The following is a 26187-nucleotide window of genomic DNA, read 5'->3' on the forward strand; positions in this document are numbered from 1 at the left end:
CTATGGTGCATATATTGCAGTTACCCTACTAATCAAGCATAAGGAAATAGTATACACAAGTAAAGGTCCTGATACAATATATTTTCTACTACCAGAAAATAAAGGGTCCCAATACTAATTTAAATGATTATGACAATATTATTATTTTATTAGTGTATTTAATGGGAATGGGATTTATTACCAGTTGTGAAATATGTTTATTATTAGAATAAAGCAATAAGAAGTAATTTTGATTTTTAATTACAATATAGGTACAATAGGTAAAATGTGCTACTTAATGTTTAAGAATCTGAATTATATTGTCGAAGCATATTGAAGTAGGAATAAGCAGTGGTCATGATCTGAAAGAAAAATATATTGCTTCAATTTGAATATTTTCTTAAGTAATTTAAATTAAACCCTAATACTATAATAAACTAAATAATATCATGTGAGAGTTTATGTTATTTTTACTGTTTAACTAATAAATCAATTGTCGGAAAGTGAAACAAGTGTACAACACTCTAGTGTTGGTACAACAGGTATTTTTTAAAAATCAAGATTTTATAGAATATTTTTATCCACTTCTGAACATCTCATAATCGATTAACGAGTGTTAATTAATTATTATTTATATATTCTTAAACATCAAAGGCGTGAGTTAGACGCCAAACAATTTTGTGTCAATTTATATTTCTGACATCACTCCCTCTATTTACTGAGTGGCCGGTGATGATTACACTGATAAATAAAAAAATAAACATAAACCTGTGTAATAATATATTAAATAAACGCTATAATTATAAATATTTCACCTGAACACTCATTACCATAATACTACAGGGAACAAGTAAAATAGTGACACCTCATCGAATCATACATAACTCTAGAGGTGATACCCATTAGGTACGCTAAAGTATAATTTATATCAATATATAGGTACTGAGGAAAATGTCTCCAGTTGCAATTGCGGTAGCCCAATAAACTTGATGGTGACAGGTCGTTGCGAGCGTTGCATCACAAGCACCATGTCAGAGCGTATCAGTATGCCGAGACGTGACTTATGCCAGCCACTGTTCCAACACGCGTCGCCCACTGCGAATCCCTGCAAGTATTTTTTTTTTAACTTAGATCTTGTCTTCGCTATTTGATAAGGCGAGATGACGAGATGCTGATATTTATGGAATAATGTGTTAATATTGCCATAAATCAATTAATGGAGAAAACTATAAGAGCAGGCGCTTACAAAAATTGTTTAAAGAATACGTCCTATAATGGAAGCAAATTACTTCAGAGTATCTATAATAGGTATGACATATTTGGCTTACTTTTTGTTGTTATTTTATTGTTTGTAACTGGCGAGATTTTATGAAACAAGGGGCTTTATCAAACTATTTCAGGGTCTAATAGCTTTGGTAAGGTAACTGTTCGGACAGTAGGTATAGTTAGCCCGACGTTTATGTTTAGGTACCTTTATATGTAGGTAAATGTTGCCATCAGGGATATTAGGGAGCTTCGTAACCGTAACCGAAACTATCGAATATCTGATATAAAAAATATTTGTAACCGCAAACGAATCCGAAATAAAAATTTTGGATAATATCGGATAAGGGCGGAGCCTAATCAAGACACGTTATGTAACTATTTTATTAGCTATTTGTATTTTACTTTTGAAATTCCTTATAAAATTAATTCCGGTAACCGATAGTATCTGAATTTAAATAATTTCATGTCCGCATACTTATCAGGTATATATAATAAATAATCATTCCTATATTCGAAACGTATACGCATCCGAAATTGCATGTCCTTAACATCCCTGGTTCCCACTTACCATCTCGTGGGATGTCAATTGTTATTATTAGTAAATATTTACTTACTTTGTCGCGTATTAATGTACCCATGTAACATGGTATCCACAACTGAATGCAGCAACCAACGAATAACATTATAAATATTACATTGATTTGTCCTTTCTCCAATTTCTAAAAAACAAAACATACCTATTGAGTGAATAATCTCTGTATCTAATTTACGCTATTACGTTAACACAACTAAATAGAATAAAAATTGCTAGCTCGGAATTCGTATTATCCGAGCGTAATTTTGAAAAATTCTTAGCGTTTGCCTAGAACACTTTTATATTACTTAAACTTTATAACAATACTCTTACTAGAAATTAGACCTTTGTTGCAGGCGTTGCCTTTTAGTGCCTAACCAACAGGTTAGGCATCTAAACAACAATTCAATTTCATTCAGAGAAATTTGATTGACAAATCAACACAGAATAGAATATTAGACTAAAAATTCAAACAGTAATTAGTCCTGTTATTAATTACTGTAACATTTCTAATTAACGTTTTTTTCTTGTAGTGCATTTAATTATCATAAGCATTACTCAGCATTACATCAGCGACTTGGTAAGCCAATAAACACAAAGCGATTGCGGAGAACAATACTTGATACACTAATGGTGGTCCAAACACGGATGATACTGTCTTGACAGATCTACAATAGTGAAAAAAACATTATTAATAGTAAGTAGGCACCTAGTTCCAAAAGTAGACTGAAACATAACATCTGTGTGGATACCTCAGGCTCTCTTCTTTCAACCGCCAAGAGCCAGGTTGCTTTATAAGCTGTCTTATATGAGCTATCACGGATGTCACATGAAAACATGATATCTGTAGTGATGTTCAAGTATAAATATATAAGCAACGCTTGCATGCCATTGAAATGAATTAAAAAAAATAGATACTTTTTTTCTTTCTTGACAATAGAATGCTGCATCCGCTTGTGGAGTATCAATGGTGGATGATAGGACGAGGATGAGGTCAGGTCAAAACGTCATTGACCACGATGGATCAAAAACAAAGTAATTTTTTCATATTTGTGGCTACTAACACCATACAAGGTCATTTTCCAAATAATTGTGTACTTCGTGTTTATCGGGTAAACGGGTAAACTGATCAGTTTACCCGTGACCGTGGCGGTTCAAATACTACTGATGTATGAGGAACGCAATAAAAATAAACCGTGATTTTTAATAATTATACGTATAAATAATAACCCCATCAAATTTAAAACTATTGTGTACTTGTATAAAGAATTGCTTTTTTACCTCATATTAAAGTTACATATGACATTGTTGTTCAAGTGATCCGTCAGTTTGTTTGCTATTCCAATTATATAAAAAGAATCTTAATTGTCGTAAATATGATAAGATATATTAATAATAATGATAATATAAATACTTGAATACTAAATTATGCCGCTTAACGATCCGCTTCATTCTACTATTCAGAGTATACTGCGCTTGCATACGAAGTGGATGCTGTAGGGGCAAGTACGTCACAGTTTCGTCCAGACCGTCAAATATTACATCAAAGTCCTTGATAATTATATCTAAGACATAGTAGTAATGTAGTAAGATGTGAAGCAGCACAGAAATATATCCTGTAAGTGTTTAGATGATATTATTTACAATCGGTTAAGATCTGGGTACTCTCTTTCAGCCATATTCATCAGTTCACTGTTGGACACCACACTTATGAGCAAGGTACAGTCACACGAGTGTATGCCAGACATGACCCTAATAGAATAATATATAATTTTAATGTAACAATCATCATTGCCTTGGCTTTATCCCATTATTTGTGGTCTGCGTAATATGTCAAACCTATCGGCCGTCATATCTGAGCATATACTCCTTTTGTTCATATAATCTTTCATACACTCCATCCAGCTTTTTCTGGGTTGCCCCCTCCGTTTCCATCCACCCACTTTTATGTTTTAATGTAACAATGTTCCGTAAGATGTGTATTTGGTATATTCTCGATCGTTCCCTAAAAAATGCTGCATTATTTTACGCAAAATCTATTCTGCATTTTCCTGTCGACATCTACTGCTTTTGTCTAGACTATTCTACGTCACTATGAAATATGTTATGTGTGTACAGGGTTGCTACTTAATTTCGAATATATTATTATTAAACAAAAAAACAAAAAAATAGGGTAATGTAATTTGTCTCTATGAAGTTACTCTGATAAATGAAGATTTTTTTTTCTATATATTTACTCTTTGTATACTCACCACAAAATGATTGAATTACAACAGCTAAGTAACATGTTTCTATGAAAGCAAATATTTCATAGTTGGGCGTCCTGTACGGATCATCCTCCGGTAGCCATATGGGGAACATTAACGGTCTGTTGGTATGACTGTCAGGAGTGCTGGCCAAACTCTGCACTAGTACAGTGCCCATCATCAATAAAAAATCCATAACGGCAATAATCGACGTGTATATATACCATGCGTAACATAGCTTACGTATTATCAACTGACCCTTCAGAAAGTGATCCCTAAAAGCAGGAGCAAGTTATCATTATTAAAATCTGTTAGTATATAATATTAACACTTCTAATTTTACTTATTCAAATTGTCCTTTTAAGATAAAGCCACTGTACGTTTACATGATTCATACACTTTTATTCATGTCATGTATTATGTCTAAGATGATTATTGATCTCATTAAATAAGAAATTTAATTAATAAAAAAACATCAATATTTTGGGTTGTCGGCGATTGGCGCAGTATGCGCCGGGAGCGAATCTTACACAGGGAGCGAGGCGTCTCCTGTAATCCGGCTACTCGGAGGTAGATCATGTAGACTGAACATCCTCACTAAGCCCGGTATTAATATACTAAAGATGGAGGAGTATGTATGGGCAAGTAGGGGACGATAGAGGAATTATGGACGTTTAGCGGAATCACAAATAAAATTCTAACTATTAATAATAATCAGTATCTCATTACAAATTATTAAACTATACCAACCAATTAACTTTTATTAATAACTTCTACGATATCAATCAACTTTTATTCAATTTCAATAAAAAAATAAAAACATTTATCTATGTCCTTAGCTCATGGGTTAAATACGGACAAGTGTTGGGTTAATTGCGCACATCGTCGTCGTACGACCTAGGTCTTATTTCATTTGCAGATTTCAAAAGTCTTGAAGAAGTTCGAACACAGCAATTTTCATGTTTTAAATTTTTGTTTTAAACACATAAAGTTTTCGGTTTTCGGTCACAATAATTTTTCTCGTTATATACGTATGAATTTATTATTCAGAAATATTCATTATTTTCTTTATCACATTCAGAATTGTTTAAGTTTCTTACACTATTTTCTCGATTTTCTCGAGTGTTTTTTAATTTTCGATTTGTAGTTCGAACTTTTTTATTCCAGGTTCTTTCGCTTTTATTTTTTTTTTTTGCTCTAGGTTTTCTTTTTCCGATGTGTTGGATAAAATAATGATACGTTTTTTTTTAAATAATCGTTTTGTAAGACTAAGTTGTAGAGTTGATACTTGCACTACCTCAATAAGTGTTAGTAAGAGAACTGGACTAGTTTAACTTGTTATACTTTAATTTACACCAGCTTCACTGACATCAACTGGGTACTAATGCTTATGCAGGTATTGTTTTGTATAAATCCTCAATGTTATAAACATTTTCTGCAATTTGTTGAGATTTTTCTTGAAATCCCTAATCCGTATTTACCCCAGGGACATTGTCAGCAATTAACCCGAAATGTAACGAGTGATCGTGGCTATAGAACGCGGCAGGTAAGGATTGAGTCATTTACCTACTCCGCGTAGGGGGAAAGGGATTGTTAGTAATGTGGATTGATAACCCCATTGCTAGCAATGTACCATGTTAGGTTGACCTCCACGCGGTTCCCCCTGGAAACCACCGTGATAAATTCTTAGTGAATTTGTAACGATGGGCTAACTAACCTGACCTCATGCTCATCTTATCATCCTCCACTGGTGCCCCGCCAGCGTAAACCGTTAGCGCAGGCGGGTGAACCATTCCATTATCATCCATATAAAAAAAAAACCTACTCCGCGTCCGCAATTCCCCCATCCTCCCCTAAATAACGAAATTGCGAACAGGAATGAATGGAAGAGAAAAACATATTACGCCGACGTTAAATAAATGGAATAAGGAAGAAGCAGATGAAGATGATGGACGACTCTGGGGGTGCAGGTTCATTAAGGAGGGGTGAACCGGGCCCGAGTGAAAACGAGCCGTCAAAGACTAACATCTTCCATCGGTCCCTATCAACCATCATATTTATAACTAAATACAACAAACACATAGTATTTGTAAAAGAGACACATATAACAATACCTGTATTTAGATTCCATTAAATGAGTCAAATGAAAATCGTTATTCATGTCATCTAACAATTGAAATATTTTTTCTCTGTTGCTAAGTATGCCACCATATACGGCAAGGATTATTCCTAGTACTAAAAAATAAAAAAAGCATTCCGTTGCAACCGCGTAATCCTTGACGATGACGCCGTGAACAACACTGATACCTTGCAGTACTAAGCTAATAAGTGTAATTGAAATGCATACAAAGGGCCATATGAATCTGAAAACAATAATCAAAAGAACGTATTGAAATAGAAAACTCATTGAAATTAAAGATCTAATGATGAACTGGATTTTTAAGTACAATAGGTATAGCTACGTTGTTAGACGGTGTATCGATGTTGAGATGTCGCCCAAAAACTTGCTAAGGAGCCATCAGCATCGCCTATTCACGACTCAACACATCTACCAATGGATTAAAGGCCAAACAGATTTTGTTTTACTTTGTTCATGTTGTTTGGTATTTTGTATTCGCATAAAATCTTAAACTTTGTTAGAAGTTTTCTTCAGTCACGCGTATTTGTTGGCAAGCTGCTTGCTTTGTAAGTTGTATTACTGTGTTTCGTGTGCTGTTGAATTTAAATAAGTTAAAAATGGATAATAGAACTTAACCTCAGAAGTGAGTTCCGATTATTAGTAAAGATCCCGATGGCTGCTAAGAAAATATACAATTGCGGATGAAAGTCTCTTAAGTTTATATTGTTTGAAGTGAGATGGTAGTTTTCTTTTAGTAAGATATTTTTTATGTTTCGTATTAAGTTCATTTTAATAAAAGGTGCTTTACGTGGAACGGTAACTAAGTAGAATGTTGTAGGTAAGCTCTATACTCGATAATTTGATAAAATGGGACAATTCTATAATTATCTCATTTCTAGAAATTTGCAACAATTAACAATTATCGAAATTACTAATTGAAATATCATAATGGGTACTTACGGAATGACCAATCATGGATAGTTAACAACGAATTGAGTATCTACTATACTTTGTAATTATTTTAATATCAGTTGCATTATTTTTATTGTCTAATTAAGTTGATATAAAGATTAAGCAATTACTTCTTAATATGGCCGTTTGGATAATTGATATATTTTATTAGAAGATATTTTTTTATCAATTAAAAACAGTGATGGAGACGTGTCCACATTTAAAGGGCATGTGGATGATATATATATGATAAATTATTTATTTTTAACTTATTTAAAGTAGCAAGAGCAAGAGCACCGACGAGAGCGTGGCGCTTATAAATTTTGAATGAAAGTATTGTACTTTAATGGCAAAAAAGCTGACGACCCATCTGGCTGTAAGTGGTAACCGTTCAAGAGACGACTTTTAGGAAAGTCTACCACAGAAAACTATGTAGGTATCTACTAACTACAATAATTTTAATCTATTTATATGTATAGATATTTATATCTATAGACAATGATAAGGTGCACCCGGCTGATCTAACGGTGTATGCTAACGGGTACCAGTTCTTTATTTTCTTTATTTTTTTAGTAAGTTTTCTTACTATAACAAGTCATATTTTTTTATATATAATGATTTTGTTCTAAAATTTGGTTTACAACTTCAATCGTCAAAATTAATGCTTATCCACAATAATAGTATTTTGTTTGCTCTTAAAAGAATAATAATAGTTGGTCTTGTGTTGGCAAAAATAGGATAGTTAAATGAAGAACACTAAGATCAGTTAAAAATAACTAAGTAGGTAGGTATTCACTTGAATAAGAGAAGAGAATACGTCTTAAGATACATAAAAATTTGTCGTATGTAACTAAGGCTAGCTGGCTTTAAAAAAAAGAGAAATTCAGTTGAGTTTCTTGCCAGTTCTTCTCATGCGAATCTGTAAAATTGACGTTCATAAAATTATTTTTTATTTTATTTGATTTACAGTCATATAAAAAAACTTGTACGCAGTAATAAGATACCACTATTTACGCAAATTGCCAGTTGCAATTTGCGTAAAATGGACAAAACTTGTAACTAGCAGATTAACATTAAAAAAAAACTGTTTTTGTAGCACCTACTTCCCTAAATCCTAACAGCTAAAAGCTAACATCAATATGAATACCAAACTGTATACTCAGCACTTAATATAAGTGCTAAGTACACAGATTAAAACAATTGCAGACTATGCAATAACTTTATTGCACGTCATCCTTTTTTACTTAGCACTGGAGTTGTGTCCACTCCTTTTCGCTTGAAGTAGTATTCCGAATAAAAACTTATGTTTACGATTTTTTTGTTTGTAAATTAATCGAATACCTATATACAAGATAAGTGCTTGTTTAATAAATGCTACAGTACAAGTATCATCCATTTGTGACAACCGCAAACAAATCGGTTAAACTGTTTTCCAGATTAGCATTCATAGACAAACAGACAAATATACTTACTTAAAAATATATTTCATTGTTTCAGTAACGTACCTTACTAAGAACAACGCGTAAAATAACTTTTTAAAACTATATTTAATGTTTAGTAACATTAAACGTAGCTCATACACCAAATAAATTAGGTTCAGTATAATGAAACAAATTTTGTGATTAACATTTTTATTATTGTAATACGTAATAACTTCTTAATCAGAAATACACAAGTTTTTTAGCATTAATTTAGTAATAATATAATAGTGTGATATAAAAAAGTAGTAGACGTGATATATAGGCAATTTTGGTTTCTTACTACTAACCCAAGCGGGTGCGTAAACACAGAACAGAGAACTTCTCTGTACTATGGGCGTCACAATAGAGTGGCAAGCGAGTGAAATGCCGGCCGTGGCCAGGACCCTGACGGACGGAGGCCCCTTATTGGTGAGTGGAGACCCTGATCACAGCAAGGATTTAACAACACTATCACGAAGCGTATACACAGGTAGTCAGAGGGATCGACAACTGTCGACGTTGTGATGAGTGTTACACTTGACTCGCCCACATATTGCTTAGTAGTCTTTAATCGAACGTGGCGGGAGGCTAGCCTTTCCCCCTAACAAGATGAGGTCTGTCTTATCTATTATGGGGTGGGCCAAAGTCACGGAGGCGATGGCGCTTGTTCTGAAAGAAAAGGTGGATAGCCTATCGCTGTCTCTCACTATTGATTCTTCCTGTGACGAGTCAGTTATCAAAAATTTACATCAAGTTTTTTTGTCGTCAACTACTCTTAGGTGTTAATCACTCTCTTAAAACACTCTACTACTATGTAAATTATTTTATAATTCGATGAATTTGCTACATTAGTTTATACCATAAATACATATTTAAGTTTTAAGGTCTAAGATCGGAATTATATTTTCTAAGCATGTTAAAGTAGGAATAAGCCGTGGTAATGATCTGAAAAAAGGAAAAATTTACTTTAGGAAACCATTTTCAAATGAACTTTATAAATGTTTCGTAATGTTTAATTTTTTAATGACTTTTAAATAACCCACTTTAGGTTATAAATACTCAATATAAGAATATACTTATGTATAATATCATATAATGATAGATACATTATGTGAGAAAATGTTTGAGGATAAAAAAGGAGGTAAAATTAGTTCGGATTCTGTTATGTTCTGTACGGATTCTGTTCTCTGTGCCTAACCCGCAATGGTTACGCGACTGGTTATGCGACTGTGAAGACAGGATATATATTATAGTAATTACTGAGGAAAATGTTTCCAGTTGCAATTGTGGTAGTCCTATGAACTTGATGGTGACCGGTCGTTGCGAGCGGTGTATCACCAGCAACATGTCAGCACGGATCAGTATGCCCAGACGTGTCTTGTACCAGTCGCTGTTCCAACACGCATCGCCTACTGCATAACCCTGAGTGAGATGAGAGCAGTCAGGGGCCATCTATAACTTACACATATATTATTTATTGCACAGATAATACAGTAATATTATATTTTAGAGACAAGACCTCGAAGAGATCTCTTCCAGTTAACCAAAAACAGTGGCATAGGTGATATTAAAAGAGTAGTAATTGATGCAAAAAAGGACAAAAACTACTAAATAAAATTTAAATTGTACAATTTAATACATAAACAGATATATGTTCATAAATATTATATCATAATAAATAAATATGAAAGTAATCAATCAATGGCAGAAAGGTAATAATGATTAAATTTTTTTCTTGGATTCAATAGATGGACTCGGCTGAATGTAGCATAAATAACTGCCCGCCAATTAAAAAAATTAGGTACTTACTTTGTCTCGTAATAATGTGCCTAAGAAACATGGTACCAACAACTGATAACATCCCCCAACTAACAGCATTATGAAAATGATATCGACATTTCCGTTCTCTAGTTTCTAAAATAAAATAAATATGTGGTAGTATAACTTTAGATAATTCACACAGCGTCATCTTAAGCAACAAAAAAACATTAAGCTAAGAAGGGCTTGTGTTATGGGTACAGGACAACTGATATAAATACTTAGATATATTTTTTATAAATAGAAAAACACCCTAACCGATACAAACAATCATACACAAGAATACAATATACTTGCACACAACAAATAATTTTAATTTTTTTTACCCGGGGTAGGTACCCCTGCTAGAAAGGCTTTGATTACTTCAAGATACATGTTGAAAGCTAAAAATCATTGACTTACTCTATAACGAGGCCTTAAAATATTGATAGAACCTGCAGTTTTAAGTGTACGTTAAGGTCTCTCCTACAAACTTACATTTATAGGTACATTATGTATTGGGGTGTCGTCGGTTACTTACATCAGCGATTTGGTAACTGACCAAACATAAACCCATTCCGGAGAACATTACTTGGTACATTATAGGTGGTCCAAAAACAGAAGATATTGTTTTCACGGACCTGCAACACATTGACAGGTAGATTTAATAATTATTATAATCTGCAACCGAGACCTCGTACGCTTTGTATTCGGAATAATAGTACTTTTGAGGTTGTCCATAAAGATATAATGATTAGATCTGAGGGTTGACAACAACCGACACTTTGACCTATGGACCCATGACAAATCACTAATTCATTATTACTAAATTTCTAGTTACTACAAGTTATTTACAAAATTTATAGACAAGAAGAATATTTATAGAATATTTTTATAATTACCAATTTTAAGTTTCTAAGTAAAAATGTAAATATTATACTTAAATACTGAGAGATGCCAATTCACGATCCGCTTCATTCTACTACTCAGAGTATACTGCGCTTGCATACGAATTGGATGCTGCGGAGACAAGTACGTCACTGTTTCGTCCAGACCATCAAATATTACTTCAAAATCCTTTGTAATTAACTCCAATATGTAGTAGTAATGTAGCAAGACGTGAAGCAACATGGAAATATATCCTGCAAATATTTTTGTAAACTTGTCATCAACTCTTTAAAGAATTGTAATCAGCGTAAGAATAACCCATTTATGGTACTGCTACTGGTACGGCTCTCTCCTCGTGAGAGAAGAACTTTTTGCTTTATTTTAGGAAGATTGACGGTGTAATTTTTCTTGTTACTACTCATATTTTTACCTTCTACTTTATATTTTTGGCTAGGTCAGTATCTGCTTTGTATAATACTTTTTTAATTATTTATAACTAGCTGTCCCCGCGACTTCGTCCGCGTAAAATAGTGAACTTGACTAAATAATGAAAAAAATATTTAATGATCTAACCCAATAAAAGCCAAATGAAAAAGTTTCATTATTTTATCTTAAAAAATGACACTTCCATACATAACTCTTTCAACCCCTTATAACTCATTTTCTTTATATATATTTAATAAATAGGCTAAAAATTAAACTTCAAGCTTCTAGCTTTAAAAACGACTATATTTCCATGTAAACATTTGACTCTCTTTTAAATTCCTTACAACCCATTTTTCTTTATTTATATTTAATCAACAGCCTAAAAATCAGTTTCAGGCTTTGAAAATGGCGATATATCTATACAACCTTGCACCTTTCAATCCCCTTACAACCCTTTTCCACATTAAAAAGTACCCTATATCCCACGATGCCCACGCTGATAGACTCAGGTGTCCATCGAATCCTCCCCCCCGCCGGTGTCTCGGGTCGAGAGATTGTACCCGAGCGACCGTCCACCTTACCTTAATCCGACCCGCCTGGATTAGGGTTTAGGCTGCTGCAACCGGGCATCGCACCCAGTTTGAGCCCACGCCGGAGGGAGTGCGCCGGACCTCGCCCGCCTGTATGCTTGTTTCCGCGCATCCTCCCACTCGCGGCAACGACGTTCTCGGATGTTACTGAGTCGTCCAGGTCACATAGTCTCAGCTCAGCCGATTTCTCCGGCCTGGTGACCCGGACTTTTCCTACTGGCAAGATCACTAACCTTGCGGCTAGTGAGTTCGCTTTGTCGCCGGTATCGGCACCTGGCACTTCTAGGATGCGACATCCAGTCATACCCAGCCGGAACCGTAGGTCGGACAACCTTGTATGCATGGCATGTACCCTTTCAACCCCTTATAACCCTTCTATCGCATCCAAAAGTATCCTATGTGCTTTCTCAAGATCTAGACTAATTGTGTACCAACTTTCACTTAAATCTGTTCAGTAGTTTTGGCGTGTAAGTGAAACTGACAGACAGACAGAATTACTTTTACAGTTATAATATTAGTAAGGTATTTAATAAACTAACTCAAAAATCCAATAAAAAAAGTTTCATAGGTCTGGCTCCAAAAATGGCGAATTTACCTAAAATCTTTCGTCCCCTATTTTATTTTACCCCCTTAAGGGTAATTTTATACAAATTTTGAATGTCATATTCATTTATATTTAATCAACAGCCTCAAAAATAGGTTTCAAGCTTCTGGCCTCAAAAATGACGAACTTACATAAAAACTTTCATCCCCTATTTTATTTTACCCTCTTAAGGCTAACATTTTTATAAACTTAGATGGCCTATTTATTTATATTTAATCAACAGCCTCAAAAATAAATTTCAAGCTTCTGGCTTCAAAAATGACGAATTTACATAAAAACTTTATCCTCTATTTTATTTTACCCCCTTAAGGTTAACATTTTTACAAAATTTCCAAGCTTATTTATTTATAATCAATCAACAGCCTCAAAAATCAGTTTCTAGCTTCAAAAATGACAAATTTACATAAAATCTTTCATCCCCTATTTTATTTTACCCCTTAAGGGTAAGATTTTTACAAACTTAGTATGTCATATTTATTTATATTTAATCAACAGCCTCGAAAATAAGTTTCAAGCTTCTACCTTCAAAAATGACGATTCTTCCATACAATCTTTCATCCCCAATTTCAACCCCTTACAACCCTTTTTTCGCATTAAATGCCTATGTCCTTTCTAAGGGTCTAGACTATCTGTGTACCAAATTTCATTTAAATCGGTTCAGTAGTTTTGGCGTGAAAGCGAGACAGACAGACAGACAGACAGTTACTTTCGCATTTATAATATTAAGTAAGGATTTAATATATTTCAATTTTCCTTTCTTATATCGGTGTTTTATTACTACGTCCTCGTTTATTTAAATTTAAATTTATAATAAATTCAATAATGATCAAAATTCAAGTAGCTTTTGCAGTCAAGATGTCTCTACTACAATATACATATAAGATGAAATCACTGATTAACCATGTGGCCTATTTAATTTTATAACAACAGATACTTACCAGCAAACAAATGGTCGGTAATACTCAAAGAGCATAATTCAATAAACAGAAGGATTTCATAATTTGGTGTCCTGTACGGATCACCAGCCGGCAGCCAAATAGGAAACATTAATGGTCTCACATCACTCTCCAGAGAACCAAATAAACTGTGCATCACTAAAGATCCGATTAATAAAGAAATGTACAGGATACCGATTATGATTGAAAATAAGTACCATGCACAGCACAATTTATGTATGAGCAATTGACCTCTTAGAAATGTATTTCTGAAAAAAAAATGTGGACGAATACGTACATAGGTAAATACACATGTTGTTCTAAAATATAATAAACTGAGAATGAAACAGAAAGCTTAGAGAACAGAAAAACATTAGATATTGTCTTCTATATTATATCTGTGGAAGTCATGTATTGATATGTAAAAGGTATATGTATGTGAAAGGTACTAAATGATGACGTTCTCAGTAGTAGGTATATATTATAAATTTACGAAATATTTAATTATTCCTTTCCGTTGTCTAATATCATAACAGAACTAGGTATGCTTAGCCTGAGATGGCGCTGTGTGGGTTATCCAGGGTTATTAATATTATTATTATTGTAACATTATAATCAATGTGTTCTCGATTTTCTATGAACCACTTGAAAGTTGCATATGCGAGTTAAGTTCCAGGTAAAATAGTATATAAATAAAAACCCAGAATTGTTAGTGACGTCGTTATGTAATGAAGTTAATAGTGTTGTGGTTGGTAGGTACTTAGTTTTAACTCATGAAATATGAACACGTAAAAAGAAATAATAAATCTAATTTAGGGAAAGACTTAACAAAACGCTGTAACAATTTTTTAAATAGCAATACTACCTGTATTTGAAGTCCATTATACGAATAAAAAGAAAATCATTGTTCATATCCTCTATTAGGTGAAGAATTTTATCTTTATTGGTAAGTGTGCCATAATATACAACTAGGACCATACCTAGCACTAAACAATATAAAAAGCACTCTGTTGCAAGCGAGTAATCTTTCACAGTAATACCGTGAAAAACACATAAACTTTCTAAAACTATGCTCACAATTATGAACAATATGCACAAACAAGGCAATATAAATCTGAAAATAATGAGAAATATTATTGTATTGTGAATTATTGTAGTCTCAGATCAAACGACTCATACATTTTATTCATCCTTACTAATATTATACGTGCGAAAGTAACTCCTTCTGTCGCGCTTTCACGCCAAAACTCTTAAACCGATTCTAAATTTCAATGAAATTTGGTACATAGTTAGTGTAGACTCTGAGAAAGGAGATAGGCTCTTTTGTGCTTGTATTTTTTAATGCGTAGGGGATGTAAGGAAAGATGAAAGTTTGTATGGAAGTTTAGTAATTTTCAAAGCTAGAAGCTTGAAACTAATTTTTTTTTTGTATAAAGAATTATTAAATGCACCTATTATTATTTTATTTAATTTATACCTATAAATATAAATAAATAAAATAAAATAATTATTTATACCTACTTTATCAAGCCGGAGTTGGCCTTCAGCCGCTCCATAAGTCCTTCCGAGGGTTTGGAGTGCTATTTGCACTCACATCCTATCGACCAGTGAAGCTGTAAGGCCAGCTGAGACCAACAGCATTTAAATAGTCCGAAAAAAAAAATTTTGTACTGTGTATTTAATATATATATATATTTATTATAATAATCGAGTAGAGAGAATAAATACTTGACCTTATAAGCGATTCCCGATTATTTGTAAAAATGCCCATAATTGCTAGATAAATATACAACCGCGGATGAAAATTTATTAAATTTATATTAGGCGAATCGAAGTCATGGTCTGTCTTCATGAAGAACTCCTTAAACTTTTTTGTTAGTGTCATGTTTAACATGATCTGTGTAGCGTATAACGGTAAAGCACGTCGGAACTTTTATTCGTGATAATTCGATAAAATGAGATAATTGAATAATTATGTCATTATATAATTTAAATAAATTGGCTGACTATTATGTGAGTGCATACTGTAGTATGTAATGACCAATCGTAGTTAACAAGGAATCTAGCAAGTAGTTACTACCTACCTAGTTATTACTTCAATTACTAGTTATGTAAGGTTATCCTATGTTAGTAATCTTTATGCATGATGAATTACCATGCGCTTGTAATATTAAATGATTTCTTTTATTTTGTGTTACGATTGCAGTTTGGCTCAATAGACATTTCATTAAAATCGGTTCTGTAATTTAATTTTTAAATAAAATTAACTGAAACAGCAATTCATTCAGTTATATTTGCAGTCATTACTACATTAAACAAAACTGCCTACTCTACAATATCAGAGATGATTATTCAGACTATGATAATAAAAAAATTGCAACTTAAACGTAATGATTAAGGTCGATATAATTAACAATAATAATAGATCGATTTCTACGCTGTTTCGTCTGGAATAATCCCGATCCTTTTCCTTAGCGAATTCACAACGATGGCCTAACAGACCTGACATAATACTCACATATTATAATTAATCCCGCATACCTATTATTAATGCAAGTAGTGTATCCACGCTATATATATATATATATATACATCTATTTAATTTACTAATCTTATTTTTCTATTAATATATCTAGTAATAATAATAATTTGTATGACACATTTTATTAACATTAATCCTACTATGAATAGGTAATTGTAAAAAAACAATTTAATGTTAAAATATAAAAATTATTATTAATTATTAATATTGAAATTACAACAATACATACTTGTAACAACTTATAATATAGTAACATTAATATTTGTCAAACCAAATTACAAAACGTTTACGGCAAACGAATTTCGAGCAAATGGAATGAAGGTGAAATGTATTTATTTATTACAAGGGTCGGCAACTCTCACGTTACAGCACTGGTGTTTCCGGCATCAATTGGTTACAGTAATTATATACCGTCCGATACTGTGGTATAAAATATCTTTAGAACTATTTGCATGATTATGCTCGTTTCTCTTAAGTAAACCTGGCACAACCAGTTTTATTGTCTCTTAGCGGTCCATCATTTTTCCTTTTTAGTTTACTCCCTAAAGGTCATATTATTAAAAAAAAATGTTCAAAATTCAACTATTTAATTTCAGATCGCTGTATTTATAGAATTCTTAAGCAATATCTACTGAAATAGATTTCGTATTGTTTGGTAGAATAATTAAATTTGTATGTATATATGTACATATCTGAAAAACGTTTTTGTTTGCAATGTTTAAACGTCTATAATGCATTTCTTATATATTATGTTATGGGTGACTTTTCGAGCACGTTTGTCCATTTATTTCCAGCCAGAGACAAAACTGTTTTTGAAAACAGGCAAATGGTATGATTTACTATGTATATCCCTATTATATATACATATCTACATAAATTGCATTTCTTGTCTGTGTTAAAATAAAGTGATGTTGCGGACTAAAAAAGATGTATAAAACTAAAAAAATTAAGTAATTAATGTAACGTATTTTATCATTTAGTCCGCAATCATTCCACACTAACAAATAAAAATACGGGTCACATTACACAATATGTACCATAAAGGACATATTTTATTGATGACAGCGAATTATTCTCTATTTATAAAACAATGTCATTTTTATATCAGACACGCAAAGTGATTGTTATTACTTCACTATTAATTAAATTATATATACAAGTCACTCACATCACAGTATATAATCTTTAGAATAATAGCATTTACAATATTTATACTTTAATATACCTATCAATCTAAACAAAATCCGTATATTGAGTATGGAGGGCGTAAGACATGAGTCTCAGTACACCATTAACCAAGTACATTGTCAGGATTATATTTATGTCACCAACGTTGTAAATAAAAACCTCACTATAATGATGAGTTTCTGATCATTCTGTATGTACCGTCAGTAGTAGCAAGTTCATTCATCCATCCATCCATCATAAGCCGTAAAAACAGTCCTTATACATATTATTATTATATTTCATATTATTATTATTCACATCATTATTATTATATTCTTATATTTCATAACAATAAAAAACGGCGCTTTAGTGTTAATTCCTTTGTAAATAAGAAATAATAAAACAACATAACAGTTAATGAAATAGTTTTGCAACTTACAATATTTTCTTCTACATTTCCAAGTAAATATCCATATCATAACAATACTCTACTAATAGGTAATAATCAAAATAAAAATTTGAAATTTCATGGCAAATAATAGAATTGATTAAATTAATTACATGTAGCTAAGTATTTACAATTATTTCTTATGCTATAAATGCCGTCTTCTTAAAAGTCGAGCTCGCCGTCAATCAATGTAGTTCCGGACGATCGCAGCCGCAGCCTGTTGGCCGATGCTCTCTAGAATCATCGCGAGTGACCTCGACGTTATTTTATCTCCACTTTCCTAGAATATAAATTTACATCACAGAGGGAGAAAATACATACTTAACATATAGTTAAGTATGTAATAAGAAATATACATGTTTCAAAATTAAAAATAACCAGATGTTATGTTTACTATATTGATTTCATGCACAAAGTCGTCTAGGTGGGTACTTTTATATCGCCTATTTCAGCAACCATGCAGTTTGCTTTGAAAAACGTGTTTAAGTATATGATAATCGAATAAAATACAGGGTATGGAGACATGATAGTGACGTTATCCGTCGAGACTGATGGGTCGTCAATGTTTTGCCTTTACGGTGTGGATTGGACGATCCATACAGCGCCATCTAGGGCTTGTGTTAACTTATATAAATACTTGAATACATCGTATTGATTGTACATTTGGATATACCTTAAGATAATTGAGCAATGTAGTAGTAGGGTTGCCAGTGTGCTCGAGCCAGCTGATCAGGGAGTCGAGTTGCAGACGCGCTACGAGTTGCCGCCAGCCGCCGCTCGCGTCCAGCAGAGCCGCCACCTCCTGCCGGTACTGCACCAGCCCCCTCAGACCTTCAGCACTCCGCATCTCTGTGTCTCCCAACGATCCCGATGGACACTGCCGATCATATAATAATAAATGTAAAAACAAACAGCAAAAAGTTGTGAAAATAAGGCTATAATATATACAGTCCCCAGATATTACTCGAGTCTCTCAGTTACAGGTTGTATTAGGACAGGACTATGATAACAAACAAAACTGTACATCATAATAGACCCTACATAAACACTACATGATAATAAAAATAAAATAGTTTATCTTATAAATATTGCAATACTAAACACTAATATTACCTAATCATCTATTATCACAACAGAAAAAAATGCTAAATATACTGATATGGCAATAGAACTAAAAATACAATGCCAGGTATAAGAAACATTGAAAATTCTTCCAATTATTATCTCGTCTACAGATGTCTTCTAACATCCTTACACTTAGCCTCAAGATATTACAAAATTAAAATTATAAAAATGTATTCTTGTATTGATTAATAATCATATTCAAATCAATATTATTAATAATATAAACGAGGAAGCCTGTGATATTTCTTCTAATCTCATAAGCAGAGGGGTCAAACGAGCTTGCGAGACACCCGATACTAAATTATTAACGTGGCTAATAATGAGGGATTAACGCCATGTGAATTGCTCATAACCAATAAGAAGGAATATGCTCTTGCTCTATGCTGGGCGTTAAATCCACAATGTGCTTTTGTGCGTAACAACATTTTTTTAGATACATACTCGATATAGGATCGTCAATCATGCGCATCATCAGAATGGTATTTCAATGGATGGCAATTTTTTTTATAGATGATAATGAAATGGTACACCCGCCTGCGCTGACGGTTTACGCTGGCGGGTCACCAGTGGAGGATGATAAGACGAACATGAGATCAGGTCAGTTAGCCCATCGTGACAAATTCACCAGGAATTTATTCCAGGGGGAAATGCGTGTAGGTCAACCTGACATGGTACATTGGTAGTACCTAATGGGGTCATGAGTCCACATTAATAACAATCCTCTCCCCCCAATGGATGGGTATTATCTTTCAAACAAAAACTGTATACAACATAGTCTATTGAAGAGTCCATGTATCCCTTATATCCCTTACACGATTACGATTGCATAAAAAACTTACACTTTCAGTATCCGATTCGTCGTCTACTTCGCTTTTGAAGTCATCGTCTTCTGGTTCGGACTTTATATCGTCCTCATTAATCATCTCCAGTTGATCGGCAGACGTATACGATTTGATCACAGCCCTGATTTCGGGCTCCTGCTTCGCCAGGTGCCATGCCGATTTATTCCCGTTGAAAGTTGGATTAGCCTGTAAATTATGTGTTATAATATAATAGTTGTTAAAACTTGTTTATTTTACAACCAGATTTTTTTAATATGGTAATACATTAATAAACATGTGAATATGACATCACATTCTTTTTCTTTTCTTGTATGGCATTCACGATGTAAGGGCATTCATCACATCGCCAGTCATCACATTTTATTTAATGGTAGATTATAGATTAATTAATGGCAGAGAAAATGATGAAGCATGCTCAGAATAATGTTTTAATAATTAAATAAATGAAATTGTTCTACTACAATAGGATGCATAGGTACAGACGATACTAGACAATATGGATACAACTTTTCTCAAATGAATAGATATGGAATGAAAATTAGGAATAGGTACTAGGAAAAGCAGCACATCCGGACTTCAAATGACAACGTAAGAGGCAGCCTCCTACCGGTGCCCTCAAACTAAACTCGTATCCGTCGTCCGGTGAAACAGTAAAGGCTAGCTGCGGCATTAGAATAGTCTATACGAGGAAGTAAGTTAATGGATTAATAATATTTTGTATAAGTCCGCTTCCATTAGAGTGCATGTGACCTCAAATATTCAGTATGCCCGTTATTGGATCTACACCCAATATAGTGCGACACATATTTCACTTCTGAACAAGGCATCATCAGCCAATGAATGCAGAGCTCGGATCAGCTTTTGTGGTGGTGATATAAATCCATAATGTAATGAAATGAAATACCGCAAAAACACCTAATTCTATAAAATATATAAGAGGAAGTTTGTGCAGCCAATACCACAATACGTACGTGTAATATTCTACTCTTATATGGGAAAGATATATGTTCAATAGTAGGACATTATCTGTTGACATATTAAAATATAAAGAAAAAAATAAACTGTACCTTTTTCTCTAAAAGTAATTTAACCATTTCAAGTGTATTCTTTTTCATCCCACCACCGCAAACGATCTGCAACGCAGTGTAACCGGTCTCGTCAACGGCGTCCACATCGCTCTGAAAATAGATAAGAGTTTTTACAACTTAAATATTACATAATAATATGCTAGATAGAGAAATCAAAATATTTTCTCAAGAAACCTGTCTTAATCGAGATAAATTAAAACAGTTAGAATAGGATACAAAATCGGTTGGATATTAACATAACCTATGCCTAAACACATGTCACCGTAAATACGAACGCAGACTCATCAGAAGAAGAACGAACGAGGAACTTAAATGACGTTCTAAGTAGATACACATCAAGAAGGATTAGTCATGCGACAATCAACATAGAAACCTCGACGCACTCAATCTTAGTTCAATCAGATAATATTGTCAGCTCTATCTTAAGTTAGAGTGTTGTTGAAAGAAATAAAAGGTACCTGGGAGGCGTGCAGCAGCAGCTCGCGGAGCACGTCGACGTGGTCCATGTCAGCGGCGCGGTGCAGCGGCGTGCGCGCGCGCAGCTCGCGGCGCCCGCAGTCGGCGCCGCGCGACAGAAGTGCGCGCGCCTTCGTGCTCGAGTCGTAAATCGCCGCCAGGTGCAGCGCCGTTTGGTTTTCTGAAGCGATCCACGTTCATTTTACTACTTTTCTTTTAACTATTAAAAATTACGTAGTTACTGATAATTTTGAAATTTTAAACGTGTCTTTAAAAGATGTGATATTTGACGAAGATAGTCATACAGGAGACTGCCTTTTAATAACGAGAAGCTGTTCTATTGGGAGCAGCTATCTACATGCCATATATTGGACACCACGTCTGCTAATAGTACACTGATTGCAATTTTTCTAAATAAAAAAATATGTACTTGGAAAATATGTGCAATAACGATTTTAAAAGAATAGTAAAATGCTCACGATTTCTGCGTTAAATCGCAAGCACGTGATCGTGCGTGAAAGAATGTGTATAAGCAGCTAAGTAAGCTGTTAAGTAAACGAACTTATAGAAGAGATTAGAGCCTCTTAGACTAGACTTAGACTAGAGCCTCTAATTCCATCAGTCTGAGGGCACCTCTAGGAGTTCTGATAACGGCTCAGGTCATCGTAATTACTCAATATATATTGACGACATTGATGGGATTGTAGGAGCTAGTCTATCTAGTATTTAGTTTTCCGATTGTCACAGGTTATTCCTCGCACGATGTAGGTATATTAATGTGTTTGTAAAAAAAAAAAATTTAAGTAACCAGTTATTGACTGGCCATAATATAAGCTCTGCTTAGCTTGGCACTAGATAACGCTGTGTGAATTGTTCAGGGGCATTTAATATTATATAGTTGTTTAATTAATTTATTGTTAAAGTGGAAGGAATACAGAATCGTTAAATGGGTACCTATTTGACACCAAATTCTGCCGCTTTTATTGTGTGTTTGTTTTGTTTCCGTGTGATGTTTGTGGCCACGAAAGCATGCTACCTTAGTTCTTGTGAATGTATGTCCCGTATAAAATATAAATTATAGATAAGTAAGTTTTTATAGTCGAGTCACATTAATTGGGATAAAAATTATTCATGATCGTATAATATGACATTATTATTCTTAAATAATTTAAGATGACGATATATGTATATTATACATTGAAATACGTGCCGTAAAATAAGACAATCAATATAATTAATTAAATGTTACTTAGTATAAGTCAGTTGTCATACCTACAAATAATTGATAATTATTTTTTGTTTCTAATACAACAATAATAAAAATTACAATTTAATATAATAAACTTGTATAGTTTTTAATGCGTATACATTTATTTATGTAAGTTGTCCAGCTTTACTAAAACACTACTGTTATAAATTTTTATTTAATTTTATTATCAGCAATAGTTGTAACAATTTCTTGAGACTTACCTATGTTTGTTGCGTTCAAGTCGTGTGTAATTTTATTCTTCTGTATGGCGTCTAATAACGCTTCAAGACTGCTTGCGGAGCGCTGGCGGCATACTGCGTAGTGGATCGCATTATTACCCTCGATGTCCGGCATCATTGGATCGCAACCTGTATCATATAACGATACAATAAAAAAGAAAATCGCTTTCAGCCAACCTGGTGTTTAATTTATTAAAACAAGTAGTTTTAATATCTTTGTGTTATCCCTACAACGTGATTTACTGACAATTTTAATTGTCCCTTTATCCATATTGAAAAAAAAATTTTCTTTTTATCGATTGTTTTTATATACACCATATAGTAAACGTATGTATATAACCATCTCTTTTTTATCATTACTTTTACATATAATGCAACATGAAATGAAGTCAAACAAAAAATCTTAAGCGGCTTATCCGTTGTTTAGTAAATAAGATCAAGTTCTATTTATAGAAAAAAGTGTAACCGTTACGTAATGGGTACGTGTTCAACGTTTTTCACACATTCTGGACAATCTCTAGTTAAACTTGAAACATGGGCATAAATCATACACATATAAATTCTGGCTAAACCATGGCTGATTTTATTATAGACTTTTAAGATACGTATTCATATTAGCGTATGCTGCATATGCTTGTAAAGTTAAAACAACATTTTGATACAACTGAAATATACATTAAAAATTGCATAGTCTTTAAAGAACAATAATTAGTATTACAGTTTTATTTCGATCTATATTTTTAAGAAAAATAAAACTAAGTAAATCGGCCTTGGAACATTATATTTATCGACACGTAATTCTTTGCCTTACTTAAGAAGATATTTCTTAATAACATTCTGTATAATCATTTTTTGTATATAGTCGGAAGGAATTAAAACACGGATATTCGCAATGATGATTCACTGTTACTAAAGACGGTTCAATGATCAATACACTTATCACGGCTTCTATCCTTAGTAGAAATAACATTCGAGGTTCATTGAATACTTTGACGGTTCCTTTAGCGGCATTGAATACCCTGACTGAGTCTGAGTTTTTTTCATATTATCACTTGCAAAATTGATTAAATATTTTTAGGTTCTTCGATACGTTCTAAATATTTTATTGTAAAATCTGTCGCTTACTTTGTGCCGATATCCTTTTAGCCTACGTTTTAACTTATTCATTTATTGTTTATTTTTACGTCAGTTTAAGACTTGTAATGAAATAAATCACCATTAAGTTCCATAAATCTAAAGATAGCCAAGGAACACGACATCTGTCATGCCATGTTCAAGTAGCCTCGTTTTATGGTATGGTATAGTAAAATAATGTTATAAGAGCCAATACTCAATTGTAAAGACATTAATCAAGATGTATATAAACAATTGATAAAGTTAACGCGTAACATAAAAGTATAATCAAATTGAAATCATTCCGTTTTTTTTTAAATCTACTAAATTTTTTCCCTTACCTTTAGATACTAGGAATGTTATAAGCTCAGGTGACTCATGGACGATAGCTAAATGTAGCACAGTCTGCGATAAATTGTTCTTCAAGTTCAACAAATGGGGCATGTTCATACTGTGTATGAGTTTCACGATGTACTTTAAACTAGGCTGCTTGCTACATAGAGTCATATGCAAGAATCTGCAAAAAATAAAATAATAATAAACAACCAGGACAATTTACTTTGCACCATCCAATTCTAAACTAAGCAGGGCTTGTATTATAGATACTAGACAATTAATATACTAATACTTTTTTGTAAGAGCATACCCAGATCAATACAAATAATCATTCTCATAAATACAAACACCGTTGGACGAATCGAACCCGAGAACATCGTAAGTAATGCGGTATGCTAAACCACTAGACCATCGTGGCCGTAAAATAAAACTAATATCGTGTATATTCTGGCACGATACAAATAATTTTATTTATGAGAATTAGTGATAACAATTGATATTGATAATTTGTAAAACACAAGACTCTAAATACTATAGAAAATAACTAACAATTATGAAAGGGGAAGGTACAAAATATATGAACATTATGTACTCACGTGTCACCATTAGTTAATCTTTTCTCGAATAACTGTTCCAATTTCTCTCTTACTATTTGGTTTTTCATTGGATTTTTCTGACGTATTATTTCACATATTTCAGCGACCAGCTGTAAGTAAAACATGAATAATACCTACGTATAATAACAGGTATAAAAAATGGTACAGAATATGCCATATTATTGAGTATATTCAAATTGCATTTGAGTGTCCATTGACTTACATATCTAACCATAAACTGCAATTATAATAATTTATAAATCAAAGTTTTAAACTAACATTACTCCTTTCTACTTTTTCATATGTTACCTGAAATATTTTTTCAGTATTTCATTAAACAAGTGATAACGGAGTACATTTGTATGAGAATACACAGTTCTGCGATAATATTGCGTATATTGAAGAAATTTGCGTAAGGATTTTATGTGTAAAATTAAAAGATCTTAATAGCTTTAGTTCGTCTTTGTGACCCATTTTTTTTTTCATTCATCACGTATAGTATATACATGTAGTATAAAACAGTTATTCCAATATGACAAACAGACACTCTAACTTTATTTATATATATATAGATGTATAGATAAGTATATAATGAATTCACAAGAACGGCACAATACAATTTGTATTCTATATTTACCTGTTTCACTGCCATCCCATCTGCTGAGGTATAAGATGCCGAATATTCGCTGTTCGCTGTTTCAATTGTAGGCTTCACGTCCTCATTTTTAGTTGATTTCACCTCAGTAGTTAGTTTGGCCTTTTTTTCACTCCCCTATAAAATTTTAATAATATCTATTTATGTTTATTGTGTAAGCTAAGACGTTTGAAATTATTAAAGTAATTTAAATATTTTCTAAAATATCTATATGCTTAGTATTAGGTAATACTAACCATGATACGTCGCTAGTCCAGTATGTTTCCAATATATTTAAAGAGTAAGTTTTATATTTATATTTCGTAAGTTTGTCATAGTCATGAGACTATGATAAACTTGCGAAATTATCTGTGCATGTGTTGCCGTTTTGTGAGTCACAATTAACTACAGTACCTAAATGTGACGTAAATATGTACATATAGATATATATATTGATATAAAGATAAAGTAAGAACAGTAGGAAACATTTTATTAAAATAACTATTCTGTAAAGGAA

At 32.9% G+C, this 26187-nt stretch overlaps 3 protein-coding genes across 3 annotated transcripts in view; all 3 read right to left on the reverse strand.

Annotated features, from left to right (window-relative positions):
* Window positions 1-281: 281 nt before the first annotated feature.
* On the reverse strand, window positions 282-6972 carry LOC131850529 (odorant receptor 82a-like). Its single transcript, XM_059200778.1, has 8 exons — window positions 6821-6972; window positions 6180-6428; window positions 4072-4340; window positions 3234-3435; window positions 2388-2487; window positions 1860-1964; window positions 923-1084; window positions 282-341 (listed from the first exon to the last, which is right to left on the reverse strand). The coding sequence occupies exons 1-8, from the start codon at window positions 6970-6972 to the stop codon at window positions 282-284; spliced, it is 1299 nt and encodes a 432-aa protein (XP_059056761.1).
* A 2502-nt stretch (window positions 6973-9474) lies between these two features.
* Window positions 9475-15720, reverse strand: LOC131850575 (odorant receptor 49b-like). Its single transcript, XM_059200859.1, has 8 exons — window positions 15569-15720; window positions 14701-14949; window positions 13839-14104; window positions 11333-11534; window positions 10934-11033; window positions 10405-10509; window positions 9856-10017; window positions 9475-9540 (listed from the first exon to the last, which is right to left on the reverse strand). The coding sequence occupies exons 1-8, from the start codon at window positions 15718-15720 to the stop codon at window positions 9475-9477; spliced, it is 1302 nt and encodes a 433-aa protein (XP_059056842.1).
* Window positions 15721-17889: 2169 nt separating this feature from the next.
* The window catches only part of LOC131850433 (nuclear factor NF-kappa-B p110 subunit), a 54743-nt gene continuing 46445 nt past the window's right edge, over window positions 17890-26187 (reverse strand). Inside the window, exons 14-22 of the mRNA XM_059200647.1 lie at window positions 25674-25808; window positions 25037-25146; window positions 24446-24621; window positions 22974-23120; window positions 21506-21684; window positions 21027-21137; window positions 19957-20145; window positions 18666-18869; window positions 17890-18272 (exon numbers count right to left, since the gene is read on the reverse strand). Coding sequence (XP_059056630.1) covers window positions 18174-18272; window positions 18666-18869; window positions 19957-20145; window positions 21027-21137; window positions 21506-21684; window positions 22974-23120; window positions 24446-24621; window positions 25037-25146; window positions 25674-25808 — 1350 coding nt within the window. The 3' untranslated portion in view covers window positions 17890-18173. The remainder of the gene's footprint in view (window positions 18273-18665; window positions 18870-19956; window positions 20146-21026; window positions 21138-21505; window positions 21685-22973; window positions 23121-24445; window positions 24622-25036; window positions 25147-25673; window positions 25809-26187) is intronic.

Source organism: Achroia grisella, unplaced genomic scaffold (assembly GCF_030625045.1).
Source record: "Achroia grisella isolate CSIRO2021 unplaced genomic scaffold, CSIRO_AGI_Agris_v1 utg770, whole genome shotgun sequence".
In the NCBI taxonomy this organism is placed as follows: domain Eukaryota; kingdom Metazoa; phylum Arthropoda; class Insecta; order Lepidoptera; family Pyralidae; genus Achroia; species Achroia grisella.

Coding starts and splice junctions, on each gene's coding strand:
- LOC131850529 (XM_059200778.1), bottom strand. CDS start 6,972: ATGAACTTAATACGAAACATAAAAAATATCTTACTAAAAGAAAACTAC. Junction 1,085..1,859: donor GTACATTAATACGCGACAAA/GTAAGTAAATAT, acceptor AAATACTTGCAG/GGATTCGCAGTGGGCGACGC. Junction 342..922: donor AACTGGAGACATTTTCCTCA/GTACCTATATAT, acceptor TTTTTCTTTCAG/ATCATGACCACTGCTTATTC.
- LOC131850575 (XM_059200859.1), bottom strand. CDS start 15,720: ATGACACTAACAAAAAAGTTTAAGGAGTTCTTCATGAAGACAGACCAT. Junction 11,535..13,838: donor TACCGACCATTTGTTTGCTG/GTAAGTATCTGT, acceptor AAATATTTGCAG/GATATATTTCCATGTTGCTT. Junction 10,510..10,933: donor TCAGTTACCAAATCGCTGAT/GTAAGTAACCGA, acceptor ATTTTATTTTAG/AAACTAGAGAACGGAAATGT.